The sequence below is a fragment of the Phyllobates terribilis genome, unplaced genomic scaffold (genome assembly GCF_046119375.1).
Source record: "Phyllobates terribilis strain yellow unplaced genomic scaffold, ASM4611937v1 Scaffold_12__6_contigs__length_324123572, whole genome shotgun sequence".
Classification (NCBI taxonomy): Eukaryota; Metazoa; Chordata; class Amphibia; order Anura; family Dendrobatidae; genus Phyllobates; species Phyllobates terribilis.
The window spans coordinates 19,555,752-19,572,792 of NW_027362772.1; the positions used below are offsets into that span (position 1 = coordinate 19,555,752).

The following is a 17,041-nucleotide window of genomic DNA, read 5'->3' on the forward strand; positions in this document are numbered from 1 at the left end:
CACATCTATGTAACAGTGCCTATACACTAATGTCATACTGGAGCTACAATATACTGCCATACAGTGGCTGTATAATAGTGTCATAAAGTGTCAACATAAAAGTGCCATGCCTCATCTCCATAATACTGCCATACAGAACCCAAAATATATACATTGCCTGGACAATCATGCCATACAGCACCTAGATATATAGTGACCATGCAGCAGTGCCATACAGGGCTCCCAATATACTGCCATACAGTACCTGAATAACAGTGCCATATAGTGCCCACATTATGCTGTTACTCAGTGCCAACATCTGAATGTCACGCATGGTGTGGGAAAGACTAATGCAACACGAAGGGATGAGGGGAGGGTAGCCCAAACGCTAGGGAAAGGGGGAGTGGAGACCCCTAGGCAGATCTAATATCACCCTGCCTACCCTACCGTCCCTATATAAGTTCCACACCTATCGCCGAACAGGGAATCTAATCCCTTTATATCCCTAGAGCTTGGCCCTGAATAGGGGGGGTGAGCACTGGCCAGTCCCCACTATAAACTAAAGACAAAAAGGGAGACAAACAAAGGGGGGAAACTTAGCTTCAGCAGACACCAGAAGAGTAACACCAAATGTCCTTCAAGGGCACCAGAGAGGAAGCTAGCCGACTTCTATTGCTCCAAGCCTTTCCAAGGGAAAATGAGAATATCACCGGCGACTCCCTGAAACAGACAGAGTTATAAACACCCAGCCCAGTGTGTGTCAATCAGAGCAGGAAGGAAGTTGCCGCTGGGTCCAAAAGTAAGATGGATTAAGAAGGCACCGACGATGCCAAACGCAGAGACCTTCTGCAGCCAGATCCAGTGCGACTGTCTGTTACATCTGACACACCCGTGACACTGGTGCCTCCTGTTTGTCATAGTATAGTGTCTGCATAATAGTTCTTACATACATTATACTGCCATACAATGGCTATGTAACAGTGACATACAGTGACCACACTGTTATCATACAATGCCTGCATATTAGCGCTATAATAAAATAACTGACACGGCAAACGCTCAATGTCGCACCCAGATATCGGCAAATAAGTAACAACCAAAGATATTCCAAAAAGTGTATTTTATTCTTACAGGTTTGTGGATTACTAGTAAAGCTTGAGATAATATTTGGTCGGCGGATTCCTAAATTGGCTTGAATGTTATTTTTACTATATTTTTTATATACAGATGTGTAATATTATATTTATATATTACTCCAAATCTTAGGACTTTTTCTTATATACAATATAAAACAATTTGGCTTATAATAAACAGAACTGTAATATGATTATAGCACAGGGCGGAGGTGGGGGTAGTGCTGTATAAGCATCTGCGGGAGGCTAGTAAAGCTTAGTGTTTGCCCAGGGGTGGCCAAAAAACGCGTCGGGTGAGAATCTTGCAGTTGTGCAGATATAATGGGTCTTTGCAGCACTGAGAGAGTTATGATGTCTTGGTGTGCTCAGAAGGTCACACGATGAAAATGGCGCTCTTCTTCCTCCCTCCCCTGTTTTCTTGAGCAGGACCTGAATATGTCTCCTAATGCACATTTATACAGGCGTGCAAGGGCAAAATTTGGGGAAATTGTCACTGTTGAAAAAAGAAAAAAAAAGTTACATTTTGAAGACGTGTTATATTTTAATTCTACAGAATGGGAGCAATTACTTTCATTGAAAAGCTTCTCAAAATCTGAGTTAAAAGTTGGGCGAAACCAAGCCTAAAACAGAGGTTTGCTGTGGTGTAATGTGAAGCGTTGCTGTCATGTCCAGTGACTTTTCAGCATAAGATATTGTGTGAGTACATGAGGAATAACACCAATTTTGGCCATTATGTGACTTGTATCCTCCAGTTTTCCCCTCTGCATGCTTTCTCTCTAAATTTCAGTTGTCTCTGAGCTAGTGGAGACTAGCTGCTATCATGTCTCCCATACACAGCACACACAGACATTAAGTACTACATAGAGATAAGAGAGCAGGAAGAAATCCAGAACAGCAGCAGATTGGAGGACATTATGACCGAGTACTGAGCAGTGTAGCTGTGAATACTGAATTGAGGTGATATCAAGCACTAAAAAGCAGCAACTTAGAGGGCATTTTACAGCAATACTGAAAAGTGCAGCTGTGACTACAGCATTGAGATAAGACAAAACATTGATGACTGGTAATATAGAGGACTTTATACAGCAGTACTGAGCAATGCAGCTGTGATTGCAGCATTGAGGCAAGACAAAACATTGATGAGCAGTAATATAGAGGACATTATACAGCAGTACTGAGCAGTATAGCTGTGATTGCAGCATTGAGATAAGACAAAACATTGATGTGCGGTAATAGAGAGGCCATTATACAGCAGTACTGAGCAGTATAGCTGTGACTACAGCATTGAGTTAAGACAAAACATTGATGAGCAGTAATATAGAGGACTTTATACAGCAGTACTGAGCAGTATAGCTGTGACTACAGCATTGAGGTGAGACAAAACACGTACTGATAAGCTGCAATATAGAGGATGCTATACAGCAGTATTGAGCAGTGTAGTTGTGACTACATTTCAGAATTCCAGTTGTCCTTCTACAGTTTGACCACTAGTGGCTGCTATTGTTCACCTTAATAATTGTACTGCAATCCCACTCCTTACCACTGGAGGCTTCTGCTGTGTTCTGCAATTGCCCTTTACTAAGATGGAAGATTTATTTATTTTACTCACATATATAGCGCCATTAATTCCACAGCGCTTTACAGACATTAAGGGCACTGTCCCCATTGGGGCTCACAATCTAAATTCCCTATCAGTATGTCTTTGCAATGTGAGAAGAAACCGGAGAACCCAGAGGAAACCCACGCAAACACGGAGAGAACATACAAACTCCTTGCAGATGTTGTCCTTGGTGGGATTTGAACCCATGACCCCAGCGCTGCAAGGCTGCTGTGCTAACCAATGAGCCACCGTTCTGAACCTGTGGGATCCATCTTGTTTCCTGTTTGGGCCTATTTAAAGCCACATGGATCTCTCACTCATTGCTTGAGTATTGTGTCTAGCTGTTCGCCTAGTTTCCAGTTGCCAAGCTCCTGAACATTCTTACCTAGATTGTTCTCACCCATCTATGGATTGTTTCTTTCAACTCCTTTTGCTAGCTACAAGAACTTTTACTACTGCCTGCTGTTCCTGCTTGTGCTCCATCGGCCACTGGTTTCCAGCAGTACTATGCCAGTATCGTAACACTACAGCTTGAGGTGATACAAAACACTTACTGATAAGCAGCCATATAGAGGACATTATACAGTAGTGCTGATGAGCAGTGCTGCTGTGAATCCAGCTCTAGTGTGAGATGATGCACTTATTAAAAAATAACGCCATGGAATATATTATAAAGCTGCAGTGTAATGTTTCTGTATCCTGTAATACCTGGAATTTTACTCCATACAATTCCATAGGGAGGGGGTGAAGTGGCTCAGACGTGCATCATTTAAATCTTTCGGTCATGCTCTGCCCTCTGTGGTCCTGTATAGGGTATTACACAGCTTTCCTCACCATAGAGCAACGATGCCCTGACTCATTAGTACATTAATTTATGGGGGTTTAATATGGCCTTAGCTCTACTTACCGTACTGTACACTACAATCTTCTGCTGGATAAACCTAAATGTAAAGTTTGCAAAAAAAAAAAATAGAAACAGTCAAGTTACCACTTGTAACATTATAAGCAAAACTTTCTCATGAAGTAGAACTCCTTTAAGAATGCCAAGGCCATTTAAAGGCACAAGCACCATTACTAAACATGGGCTCGTGAATCACAATGTAACTTCTAGGAAAGGTAATATTTTATCAATAAGAATGCTAATAAAATAAATACATTATATTGTAAATAAAAGTAAATGGCTTCTAACTTCTCCCCGATATTCTAACACGGAGATAGTCATCCACATAACAACCCACAAAGCTTTTAATTAATGCCACGGCTATCGATAATCTTACAGGCATATTTACCATAGTACCACTAATCAGGATTAGGGTCATACGTACGTCTGATGGATGCTCGGAAGGATCCTTCCTCTTCTATAGGTTCTCCAGTTCTGTGGATAGAAAATGTTACTTCTTAAAATAGATTCATTTATTGAAAGATTCCAATGGAAAGGAATATAATAGCAAACAATCTACTTTTTTATATTATAGATGGGCTGGTGTATCTTTGGGCTACGGAGTATTGGGAGGATGATGAAGGACACTCCAAGCAAAAAAACATCTAAAAATCTTTTCATTTTTATTTATCCGTTTCAGTTATTTTACCTTTGGTGCTGATTGAATTTACAACGACATTTTCTGCCTAAGGAAAAAAATGAAAAACAAAACATTAATTATAAATACATGACGTGCTGCAATCATATTTTTTTTTAATTCCCTTAAAAATCAAAGTTAGTCAGTTATTTAATCATAGTTTTATTAATCAGAAATACAATCGACACTGCCCTGTAATTATGAGATTACTATTCTGGCTTGGTTCTCTAATGAGAAGATGACTCTGCTGACCCTGCCCTATAATAATAATAATGCGATAACCCTGCTGTCTAAATAAAATGAGATAACGCTGCTGTCCCTACTCTGTAATGATAATGTGATGACTCTGTTGTCCCTACTCTCTAAATAAAATAAAGATGACTCTGCTGTCCCTCTCCTCCAATGAAGGAATCTGCTTTCCCTACTCTCTAAATAAAGAGATGACTCTGCTGTCACTGCTTTCTAATGATAATCAGAAGAGTCTGCTGTCCCTGCTCTCTGAGATGGCTCTATGAGATGACTTTGCTGCCTCTGCTCTCTAATAATAATTTGATAACTCTGCCTTCTCTGCCCTCTAATAAAAATTAGATAACACTGCTGACCCAGGTCTCTGATTATAAGATGACTCTCCTGACCCCACTCTCCAATGATAGTGAAATGATTCTGCTGACCCTGTCCTCTAATGATTATGAGATGACTCTGCTGACCCTGCCCTTTAATGATAATGAGATGACTCTGTTGACCCTCCTGCCACAGAGATGACTCTGCTATCAAAGCTCTCTAATGACAATGAGATAACTCTGCTGTCCCTGCTCTCTAATGATAGTGAGATGAGTCTCCTGACCCTGTCCTCTAATGACAATGAGATGAGACTGCTGACCCTGCTCTCTAATGATAGTGAGATGACTCTCGTGACACTGTCCTCTAATGATAATGAGATGACCCTGCTGACCCTGCCCTTTAATGATAATGAGATGACTCTGTTGACCCTCCTGCCACAGACAGAGATGACTCTGCTGTCCCTGCCATCTAATGATAGTGAGATGACTCTGCTGACCCTCCCACCTCAGACATTGAGATGACTATGCTGTCCCTGCTCTCTAATGATTTAGATGATTCTGCTGATCCCACTCTCTAATGATAGTGAGATGACTCCGCTGACCCTGCCCATCAATGATGGCACTGCTGACCCTGCCTTCTAATGATGAGATGACTCTGCTGACCCTGCCCTCTGACAATAAGATGACTCTGCTGACCCTGTTCTCTAATGACTATGAAATGACTCTGCTAACTCTCTTCTCTAATGACTATGAGATGACTCTGCTGACCCTGTCCTCTTAGGATGTTCAATGAATGATATTACAATAGGGGCAATATATGGCTATTGTCATGTTTTCCTGCAGTGAGGGTATGTCTGGATACGACTGAGGTATGTGACCAGATGTATAAGACAGCCTGATTACACATCCTGCTCTGCAGTGTACAGATATATACTGTTATAATAAATGGGGCTTAGTTTCTAGATGTGATGTTCTTTAATACTGGATCAGGGCATGTTTTGGCCATTCTCGCAGCTATACTTAATATGTCTTATGCCAGTCAGTAATATGTCATTGGCATTGCTTATCCACGGCTGACAGACATTGAGAAATTTACATGGCCTCTGTCCCTGGAGGATCAGTCAAAACATCACTCACTCAAAATGATGAGTATTCCCAGGATAAAGAGAACGCCGGCAAAGACGAGGCCACCGATCCGCAGGGAGTGATAATCTGGGGAGAGAGGAATGTGTGATACAGTCAGGACAGAAATACTAAGAGATTAGATACAGTATCAGCAGCAGGGGCGCGGGGGATGCGGACAATGTACAGAATGTAAAGTGTGTGAACACAATACATAAGGTCACATTCACAACAAGTATAGTGTGTACCCCGGGCGAATCCTAATGTACACGCTAAACGTACCCAGAGGGGAGCATTAGTCAGAAGGAGTCCATATGGGGGTCCTTAATGATATTTGTATCGTATGTCCAATTTACATCAAAATGTGGCAATAAATGATGAATCAACATAGTAAACTACGACATGACTTGTACATAGGAGCAGTATTATAGTAGGTATATTCTTGTACACAGGGGCAGTATTATAGTAGTTATATTCTTGTACATAGGGGTAGTATTATAGTAGTTATATTCCTGTACATAGGAGCAGTATTATAGTAGTTATATTCTTGTACATAGAGGCAGTATTATAGTAGTTATATTCTTGTACATAGAGGCAGTGTTATAGTAGTTATATTCTTGTACATAGGGGCAGTATTATAGTAGTTATATTCTTGTACATAGAGGCAGTGTTATAGTAGTTATATTCTTGTACATAGAGGCAGTGTTATAGTAGTTATATTCTTGTACATAGGAGCAGTATTAAAGTAGTTATATTCTTGTACATAGGAGCAGTATTATAGTAGTTATATTCTTGTACATAGGAGCAGTATTATAGTAGTTATATTCTTGTACATAGGGGCAGTATTATAGTAGTTATATTCTTGTACATAGGAGCAGTATTATAGTTATATTCTTGTACATAGGGGCAGTATTATAGTAGTTATATTCTTGTACATAGGGAGCAGTATTATAGTAGTTATCTTCTTGTATATAGGGGCAGTATTATAGTAGTTATATTCTTGTATATAGGGGCAGTATTATAGTAGTTATATTCTTGTACTGAGGAGCAGTATTATAGTAGTTATATTCTTTTACATAGGGGCAGTATTATAGTAGTTATATTCTTGTACATAGGGAGCAGTATTATAGTAAATATATTCTTGTACATAGCAGACAGTATTATAGTAGTTATATTCTTGTACTGAGGAGCAGTATTATAGTAGTTATATTCTTGTACATAGGGGGCAGTATTATAGTAGTTATATTCTTGTACATAGGGAGCAGTATTATAATAGTTATATTCTTGTACATAGGGGCAGTATTATAGTAGTTATATTCTTGTACATAGGAGCAGTATTATAGTAGTTAAATTCTTGTACATAGGAGCAGTATTATAGTAGGTATATTCTTTTACATAGGAGCAGTATTACAGTTGTTATATTCTTGTACATAGGGGGCAGTATGATACTAGTTATATTCTTGTACATAGGAGCAGTATTATAGTAGTGATATTCTTGTACATAGGAGCAGTACTATAGTAGTTATATTCTTGTACATAGGAGCAGTATTATAGTTATATTCTTGTACATAGGGGCAGTATTACAGTAGTTATATTCATGTACATAGGGAGCAGTATTATAGTAGTTATATTCTTGTACATAGGAGCAGTATTATAGTAGTTATATTCTTGTACATAGGGGCAGTATTATAGTAGTTATATTCTTGTACATAGCGGGCAGTAGTATATTAGTTATATTCTTGTACAGAGGAGCAGTATTATAGCAGTTATATTCTTGTATATACGGGCAGTATTATAGTAGTTATATTCTTATACAGAGGAGCAGTATTATAGTAGTTATATTCTTGTACATAGGGGCAGTATTATAGTAGTTATATTCCTGTACATAGGGAGCAGTATTATAGTAGTTATATTCTTGTATATAGCAGACAGTATTATAGTAGTTATATTCTTGTACTGAGGAGCAGTACTATAGTAGTTATATCCTTGTACATAGGGAGCAGTATTAGAGAAGATATTTTCTTATACATAGGAGGCAGTATTATAGTAGTTATATCCTTGTACATAGGGGGCAGTATTATAGTAGTTATATTCTAGTACATAGGAGCAGTATTACATTTGTTATATTCTTGTACATAGGGGGCAGTATTATAGTACTTATATTCTTGTACATAGGAGCAGTTTAAAGTAGTTATATTCTTGCACATAGGAGCAGTATTATAGTAGTTATATTCTTGTACATAGGAACAGTATTATAGTAGTTATATTCTTGAACATAGGAGCAGTATTATAGTAGTTATATTCTTGTACATAGGAGCAGTACTATAGTAGTTATATTCTTGTACATAGGAGCATTATTATAGCAGTTATATTCTTGTACATAGGGGCAGTACTATAGTAGTTATATTCTTGTACATAGGAGCAGAATTATAGTAGTTATATTCATGTACATAGGAGCAGTATTATATTAGTTATATTCTTGTACATAGGAGCAGTATTATAGTAGTTATATTCTTGTACATACGGGCAGTATTATAGTAGTTATATTCTTGTACATAGGGAGCAGTATTATAGTAGTTATATTCTTGTACATAGCAGACAGTATTATAGTAGTTATATTCTTGTACTGAGGAGCAGTATTATAGTAGTTATATTCTTGTACATAGGGGGCAGTATTATAGTAGTTATATTCTTGTACATAGGAGCAGTATTATAGTAGTTATATTCTTGTACATAGGAGCAGTATTATAGTAGGTATATTCTTTTACATAGGAGCAGTATTACAGTTGTTATATTCTTGTACATAGGAGCAGTATTATAGCAGTGATATTCTTGTACATAGGAGCAGTACTATAGTAGTTATATTCTTGTACATAGGAGCAGTATTATAGTTATATTCTTGTACGTAGGGGCAGTATTATAGTAGTTATATTCGTGTACATAGGGAGCAGTATTATAGCAGTTATATTCTTGTACATAGGAGCAGTATTATAGTAGTTATATTCTTGTACATAGGAGCAGTATTATAGTAGTTATATTCTTGTACATAGCAGACAGTATTATAGTAGTTATATTCTTGTACTGAGGAGCAGTACTATAGTAGTTATATCCTTGTACATAGGGAGCAGTATTAGAGTAGATATTTTCTTATACATAGGAGGCAGTATTATAGTAGTTATATCCTTGTACATAGGGGACAGTATTATAGTGGTTATATTCTTGTACATAGGGGTAGTATTATAGTAGTTATATTCCTGTACATAGGAGCAGTATTATAGTAGTTATATTCTTGTACATAGAGGCAGTATTATAGTAGTTATATTCTTGTACATAGAGACAGTGTTATAGTAGTTATATTCTTGTACATAGGGGCAGTGTTATAGTAGTTATATTCTTGTACATAGAGGCAGTGTTATAGTAGTTATATTCTTGTACATAGAGGCAGTGTTATAGTAGTTATATTCTTGTACATAGGAGCAGTATTAAAGTAGTTATATTCTTGTACATAGGAGCAGTATTATAGTAGTTATATTCTTGTACATAGGAGCAGTATTATAGTAGTTATATTCTTGTACATAGGAGCAGTATTATAGTAGTTATATTCTTGTATTGAGGAGCAGTATTATAGTAGTTATATTCTTGTACATAGGAGCAGTACTATAGTAGTTATATTCTTGTATATAGGGGCAGTATTATAGTAGTTATATTCTTGTACTGAGGAGCAGTATTATAGTAGTTATATTCTTGTACATAGGGGCAGTATTATAGTAGTTATATTCTTGTACATAGGGAGCAGTATTATAGTAAATATATTCTTGTACATAGCAGACAGTATTATAGTAGTTATATTCTTGTACTGAGGAGCAGTATTATAGTAGTTATATTCTTGTACATAGGGGGCAGTATTATAGTAGTTATATTCTTGTACATAGGGAGCAGTATTATAATAGTTATATTCTTGTACATAGGGGGCAGTATGATACTAGTTATATTCTTGTACATAGGAGCAGTATTATAGTAGTGATATTCTTGTACATAGGAGCAGTACTATAGTAGTTATATTCTTGTACATAGGAGCAGTATTATAGTTATATTCTTGTACATAGGGGCAGTATTACAGTAGTTATATTCATGTACATAGGGAGCAGTATTATAGTAGTTATATTCTTGTACATAGGAGCAGTATTATAGTAGTTATATTCTTGTACATAGGAGCAGTATTATAGTAGTTATATTCTTGTACATAGGGGCAGTATTATAGTAGTTATATTCTTGTACATAGCGGGCAGTAGTATATTAGTTATATTCTTGTACAGAGGAGCAGTATTATAGCAGTTATATTCTTGTATATACGGGCAGTATTATAGTAGTTATATTCTTATACAGAGGAGCAGTATTATAGTAGTTATATTCTTGTACATAGGGGCAGTATTATAGTAGTTATATTCCTGTACATAGGGAGCAGTATTATAGTAGTTATATTCTTGTATATAGCAGACAGTATTATAGTAGTTATATTCTTGTACTGAGGAGCAGTACTATAGTAGTTATATCCTTGTACATAGGGAGCAGTATTAGAGAAGATATTTTCTTATACATAGGAGGCAGTATTATAGTAGTTATATCCTTGTACATAGGGGGCAGTATTATAGTAGTTATATTCTAGTACATAGGAGCAGTATTACATTTGTTATATTCTTGTACATAGGGGGCAGTATTATAGTACTTATATTCTTGTACATAGGAGCAGTTTAAAGTAGTTATATTCTTGCACATAGGAGCAGTATTATAGTAGTTATATTCTTGTACATAGGAACAGTATTATAGTAGTTATATTCTTGAACATAGGAGCAGTACTATAGTAGTTATATTCTTGTACATAGGAGGAGTATTATAGTAGTTATATTCTTGTACATAGGAGCAGAATTATAGTAGTTATATTCTTGTACATAGGAGCAGTATTATATTAGTTATATTCTTGTACATAGGAGCAGTATTATAGTAGTTATATTCTTGTACATAGGGGCAGTATTATAGTAGTTATATTCTTGTACATAGGGAGCAGTATTATAGTAGTTATATTCTTGTACATAGGGGCAGTATTATAGTAGTTATATTCTTGTACATAGGGAGCAGTATTATAGTAGTTATATTCTTGTACATAGCAGACAGTATTATAGTAGTTATATTCTTGTACATAGGAGCAGTATTATAGTAGTTATATTCTTGTACATAGGAGCAGTATTATAGTAGGTATATTCTTTTACATAGGAGCAGTATTACAGTTGTTATATTCTTGTACATAGGAGCAGTATTATAGCAGTGATATTCTTGTACATAGGAGCAGTACTATAGTAGTTATATTCTTGTACATAGGAGCAGTATTATAGTTATATTCTTGTACGTAGGGGCAGTATTATAGTAGTTATATTCGTGTACATAGGGAGCAGTATTATAGCAGTTATATTCTTGTACATAGGAGCAGTATTATAGTAGTTATATTCTTGTACATAGGAGCAGTATTATAGTAGTTATATTCTTGTACATAGCAGACAGTATTATAGTAGTTATATTCTTGTACTGAGGAGCAGTACTATAGTAGTTATATCCTTTTACATAGGGAGCAGTATTAGAGTAGATATTTTCTTATACATAGGAGGCAGTATTATAGTAGTTATATCCTTGTACATAGGGGGCAGTATTATAGTAGTTATATTCTAGTACATAGGAGCAGTATTACATTTGTTATATTCTTGTACATAGGGGGCAGTATTATAGTACTTATATTCTTGTACATAGGAGCAGTTTAAAGTATTTATATTCTTGCACATAGGAGCAGTATTATAGTAGTTATATTCTTGTACATAGGAGCAGTATTATAGTAGTTATATTCTTGTACATAGGAGCAGTATTATAGTAGTTATATTCTTGTACATAGGAGCAGTACTATAGTAGTTATATTCTTGTACATAGGAGCATTATTATAGCAGTTATATTCTTGTACATAGGGGCAGTATTATAGTAGTTATATTCTTGTACATAGGAGCAGAATTATAGTAGTTATATTCTTGTACATAGGAGCAGTATTATAGTAGTTATATTCTTGTACATAGGAGCAGTATTACAGTTGTTATATTCTTGTACATAGGAAGCAGTATTATAGTAGTTATATTCTTGTACCAAGGGGCAGTATTATAGTAGTTATATTCTTGTACATAGGGAGCAGTATTACAGTAGTTATATTCTTGTACATAGCAGACAGTATTATAGTAGTTATATTCTTGCACTGAGGAGCAGTATGATAGCAGTTATATTCTTGTACATAGGAGCAGTATTACAGTTGTTATATTCTTGTACATAGGGAGCAGTATTATAGTAGTTATATTCTTGTACATAGGGGCAGTATTATAGTAGTTATATTCTTGTACATAGGGAGCAGTATTATAGTAGTTATATTCTTGTACATAGCAGACAGTATTATAGTAGTTATATTCTTGTACTGAGGAGCAGTATTATAGTAGTTATATTCTTGTACATAGGAGCAGTAATATAGTAGTTATATTCTTGTACATAGGAGCAGTATTATAGTTATATTCTTGTACGTAGGGGCAGTATTATAGCAGTTACATTCGTGTACATAGGGAGCAGTATTATAGCAGTTATATTCTTGTACATAGGAGCAGTATTATAGTAGTTATATTCTTGTACATAGGAGCAGTATTATAGTAGTTATATTCTTGTACATAGGGGCAGTATTATAGTAGTTATATTCTTGTACATAGCGGTCAGCATTATAGTAGTTATATTCTTGTACAGAGGAGCAGTATTATAGCAGTTATATTCTTGTATATAGGGGCAGTATTATAGTAGTTATATTCTTATACAGAGGAGCAGTATTATAGTAGTTATATTCTTGTACATAGGGGCAGTATTATAGTAGTTATATTCTTGTACATAGGGAGCAGTATTATAGTAGTTATATTCTTGTATATAGCAGACAGTATTATAGTAGCTATATTCTTGTACTGAGGAGCAGTATTATAGTAGTTATATCCTTGTACATAGGGAGCAGTATTATAGTAGATATTTTCTTGTACATAGGAGGCAGTATTATAGTAGTTATATCCTTGTACATAGGGGGCAGTATTATAGTAGTTATATTCTAGTACATAGGAGCAGTATTACATTTGTTATATTCTTGTACATAGGGGGCAGTATTATAGTACTTATATTCTTGTACATAGGAGCAGTTTAAAGTAGTTATATTCTTGCACATAGGAGCAGTATTATAGTAGTTATATTCTTGTATATAGGAGCAATATTATAGTAGTTATATTCTTGTACATAGGAGCATTATTATAGCAGTTATATTCTTGTACATAGGGGCAGTATTATAGTAGTTATATTCTTGTACATAGGAGCAGTATTATAGTGGTTATATTCTTGTACAGAGGAGCAGTATTATAGTAGGTATATTCTTGTACATAGGAGCAGTATTAAAGTTGCTATATTCTTGTACATAGGGGGCAGTATTATAGTAGTTATATTGTACATATGAGCAGTATTATCGTAGTTATATTCTTGTACATAGGGGCAGTATTATATTAGTTATATTCTTGTACATAGGAAGCAGTATTATAGTAGTTATATTCTTGTACATAGGGGCAGTATTATAGTAGTTATATTCTTGTACATAGGGGGCAGTATTATAGTAGTTATATTCTTGTACATAGGGGGCAGTATTATAGTAGTTATATTCTTGTACATAGGAGCAGTATTATAGTAGTTACATTCTTGTACATAGGAGCAGTATTATAGTAGTTATATTCTTGTACATAGGGGCATTATTATAGTAGTTATATTCTTGTACATAGTGGGCAGTATTATAGTAGTTATATTCTTGTACAGAGGAGCAGTATTATAGTAGTTATATTCTCGTACATAGGGGCAGTATTATAGTAGTTATATTCTTGTAAAGAGGAGCAGTATTATAGTAGTTATATTCTTGTACAGAGGAGCAGTATTATAGTAGTTATATTCTTGTACATAGGGGCAGTATTATAGTAGTTATATTCTTGTACATAGGGAGCAGTATTATAGTAGATATATTCTTGTACATAGCGGGCAGTATTATAGTAGTTATATTCTTGTACATAGCGGGCAGTATTATAGTAGTTCTATTCTTGTACATAGCGGGCAGTATTATATTAGTTATATTCTTGTACAGAGGAGCAGTATTATAGCCGTTATATTCTTGTACAGAGGAGCTGTATTATTGTAGCTATATTCTTGTATATAGGAGCAGTATTATAGTAGTTATATTCTTGTACATAGGAGCAGTATTATAGTAGTTATATTCTTGTACAGAGGAGCTGTATTATGGTAGCTATATTCTTGTATATAGGAGCAGTATTATAGTAGTTATATTCTTGTACATAGGAGCAGTATTATAGTAGTTATATTCTTGTACATAGGAGCAGTATTATAGTAGTTATATTCTTGTACATAGGGGCAGTATTATAGTAGTTATATTCGTGTACATAGCAGAGAGTATTATAGTAGTTATATTCTTGTACATAGGAACAGTATTATAGTAGTTATATTCTTGTACATAGGGGCAGTATTATAGTAGATATATTCTTGTACATAGCGGGCAGTATTATAGTAGTTATATTCTTGTACAGAGGAGCAGTATTATAGTAGTTATATTCTTGTACATAGGGGCAGTATTATAGTAGTTATATTCTTGTACATAGGGAGCAGTATTATAGTAGATATATTCTTGTACATAGGAGCCGTATTATAGTAGTTATATTCTTGTACATAGGGGACAGTATTATAGTAGTTATATTCCTGTACATAGGGGCAGTATTATAGTAGTTATATTCTTGTACATAGGGGCAGTATTATATTAGTTATATTCTTGTACATAGGGGGCAGTATTATAGTAGTTATATTCTTGTACATAAGGGCAGTATTATAGTAGTTATACTCTTGTACATAGGGGACAGTATTATAATAGTTATATTCCTGTACATAGGGGCAGTATTAAAGTAGATATATATTTGTACATGGGAGCAGTATTATAGTAGTTATATTCTTGCACATATGGGCAGTATTATAGTAGTTATATTCTTGCACATATGGGCAGTATTATAGTAGTTATATTCTTGTACATAGGAGCAGTATTATAGTAGTTATATTCGTGTACATAGGGGACAGTGTTATAGTAGTTATATTCTTGTACATAGGAGCAGTATTATAGTAGATATATTCTTCTACATAGGAGCAGTATTATAATAGTTATATTCTTGTACATAGGGGTATTATTATGGTAGTTATATTCTTGTACATAGCGGGCAGTATTATATTAGTTATATTCTTGTACAGAGGAGCAGTATTATAGCAGTTATATTCTTGTATATAGGGGCAGTATTATAGTAGTTATATTCTTATACAGAGGAGCAGTATTATAGTAGTTATATTCTTGTATATAGCAGACAGTATTATAGTAGTTATATTCTTGTATTGAGGAGCAGTATTATAGTAGTTATATCCTTGTACATAGGGAGCAGTATTATAGTAGATATTTTCTTGTACATAGGAGGCAGTATTATAGTAGTTATATCCTTGAACATAGGGGGCAGTATTATAGTAGTTATATTCTAGTACATAGGAGCAGTATTACATTTGTTATATTCTTGTACATAGGGGGCAGTATTATAGTAGTTATATTCTTGTACATAGGAGCAGTATTATAGTAGTTATATTCTTGTACATAGGAGCAGTATTATAGTAGTTATATTCTTGTACATAGGAGCATTATTATAGCAGTTATATTCTTGTACATAGGAGCATTATTATAGCAGTTATATTCTTGTACATAGGGGCAGTATTATAGTAGTTATATTCTTGTACATAGGAGCAGTATTATAGTAGTTATATTCTTGTACATAGGAGCAGTATTTTAGTAGTTATATTCTTGTACATAGGAGCAGTATTACAGTTGTTATATTCTTGTACATAGGGAGCAGTATTATAGTAGTTATATTCTTGTATATAGGGGCAGTATTATAGTAGTTATATTCTTGTACTGAGGAGCAGTATTATAGTAGTTATATTCTTGTACATAGGGAGCAGTATTATAGTAAATATATTCTTGTACATAGGAGCATTATTATAGTAGTTATATTCTTGTACATAGGGGCAGTATTATAGTAGTTATATTCTTGTACATAGGGAGCAGTATTATAGTAGTTATATTCTTGTATATAGGGGCAGTATTATAGTAGTTATATTCTTGTACTGAGGAGCAGTATTATAGTAGTTATATTCTTGTACATAGGGAGCAGTATTATAGTAAATATATTCTTGTACATAGGAGCATTATTATAGTAGTTATATTCTTGTACATAGGGGCAGTATTATAGTAGTTATATTCTTGTACATAGGGAGCAGTATTATAGTAGTTATATTCTTGTACATAGCAGACAGTATGATACTAGTTATATTCTTGTACATAGGAGCAGTATTATAGCAGTGATATTCTTGTACATAGGAGCAGTACTATAGTAGTTATATTCTTGTACATAGGAGCAGTATTATAGTTATATTCTTGTACATAGGGGGCAGTATTATAGTAGTTATATTCTTGTACATAGGAGCAGTATTATAGTAGTTATATTCTTGTACATAGGAGCAGTATTATAGTAGTTATATTCTTGTACATAGGAGCAGTATTATCGTAGTTATATTCTTGTACATAGGGGCAGTATTATATTAGTTATATTCTTGTACTTAGGAAGCAGAATTTTAGTAGTTATATTCTTGTACATAGGGGCAGTATTATAGTAGTTATATTCTTGTACATAGTGGGCAGTATTATAGTAGTTATATTCTTGTACAGAGGAGCAGTATTATAGTAGTTATATTCTCGTACATAGGGGCAGTATTATAGTAGTTATATTCTTGTACAGAGGAGCAGTATTATAGTAGTTATATTCTTGTACAGAGGAGCAGTATTATAGTAGTTATATTCTTGTACATAGGGGCAGTATTATAGTAGTTATA

The 17,041-nt window shown here is 34.7% G+C and overlaps 1 protein-coding gene across 1 annotated transcript in view; it reads right to left on the bottom strand.

The window, feature by feature from the left end:
- Positions 1–1,080: 1,080 nt before the first annotated feature.
- Positions 1,081–17,041, bottom strand: part of FXYD1 (FXYD domain containing ion transport regulator 1) — a 41,376-nt gene continuing 25,415 nt past the window's right edge. The window contains exons 4-8 of the mRNA XM_073655653.1: positions 5,987–6,061; positions 4,302–4,338; positions 4,038–4,087; positions 3,620–3,653; positions 1,081–1,607 (exon numbers count right to left, since the gene is read on the bottom strand). Coding sequence (XP_073511754.1) covers positions 3,631–3,653; positions 4,038–4,087; positions 4,302–4,338; positions 5,987–6,061 — 185 coding nt within the window. The 3' untranslated portion in view covers positions 1,081–1,607; positions 3,620–3,630. The remainder of the gene's footprint in view (positions 1,608–3,619; positions 3,654–4,037; positions 4,088–4,301; positions 4,339–5,986; positions 6,062–17,041) is intronic.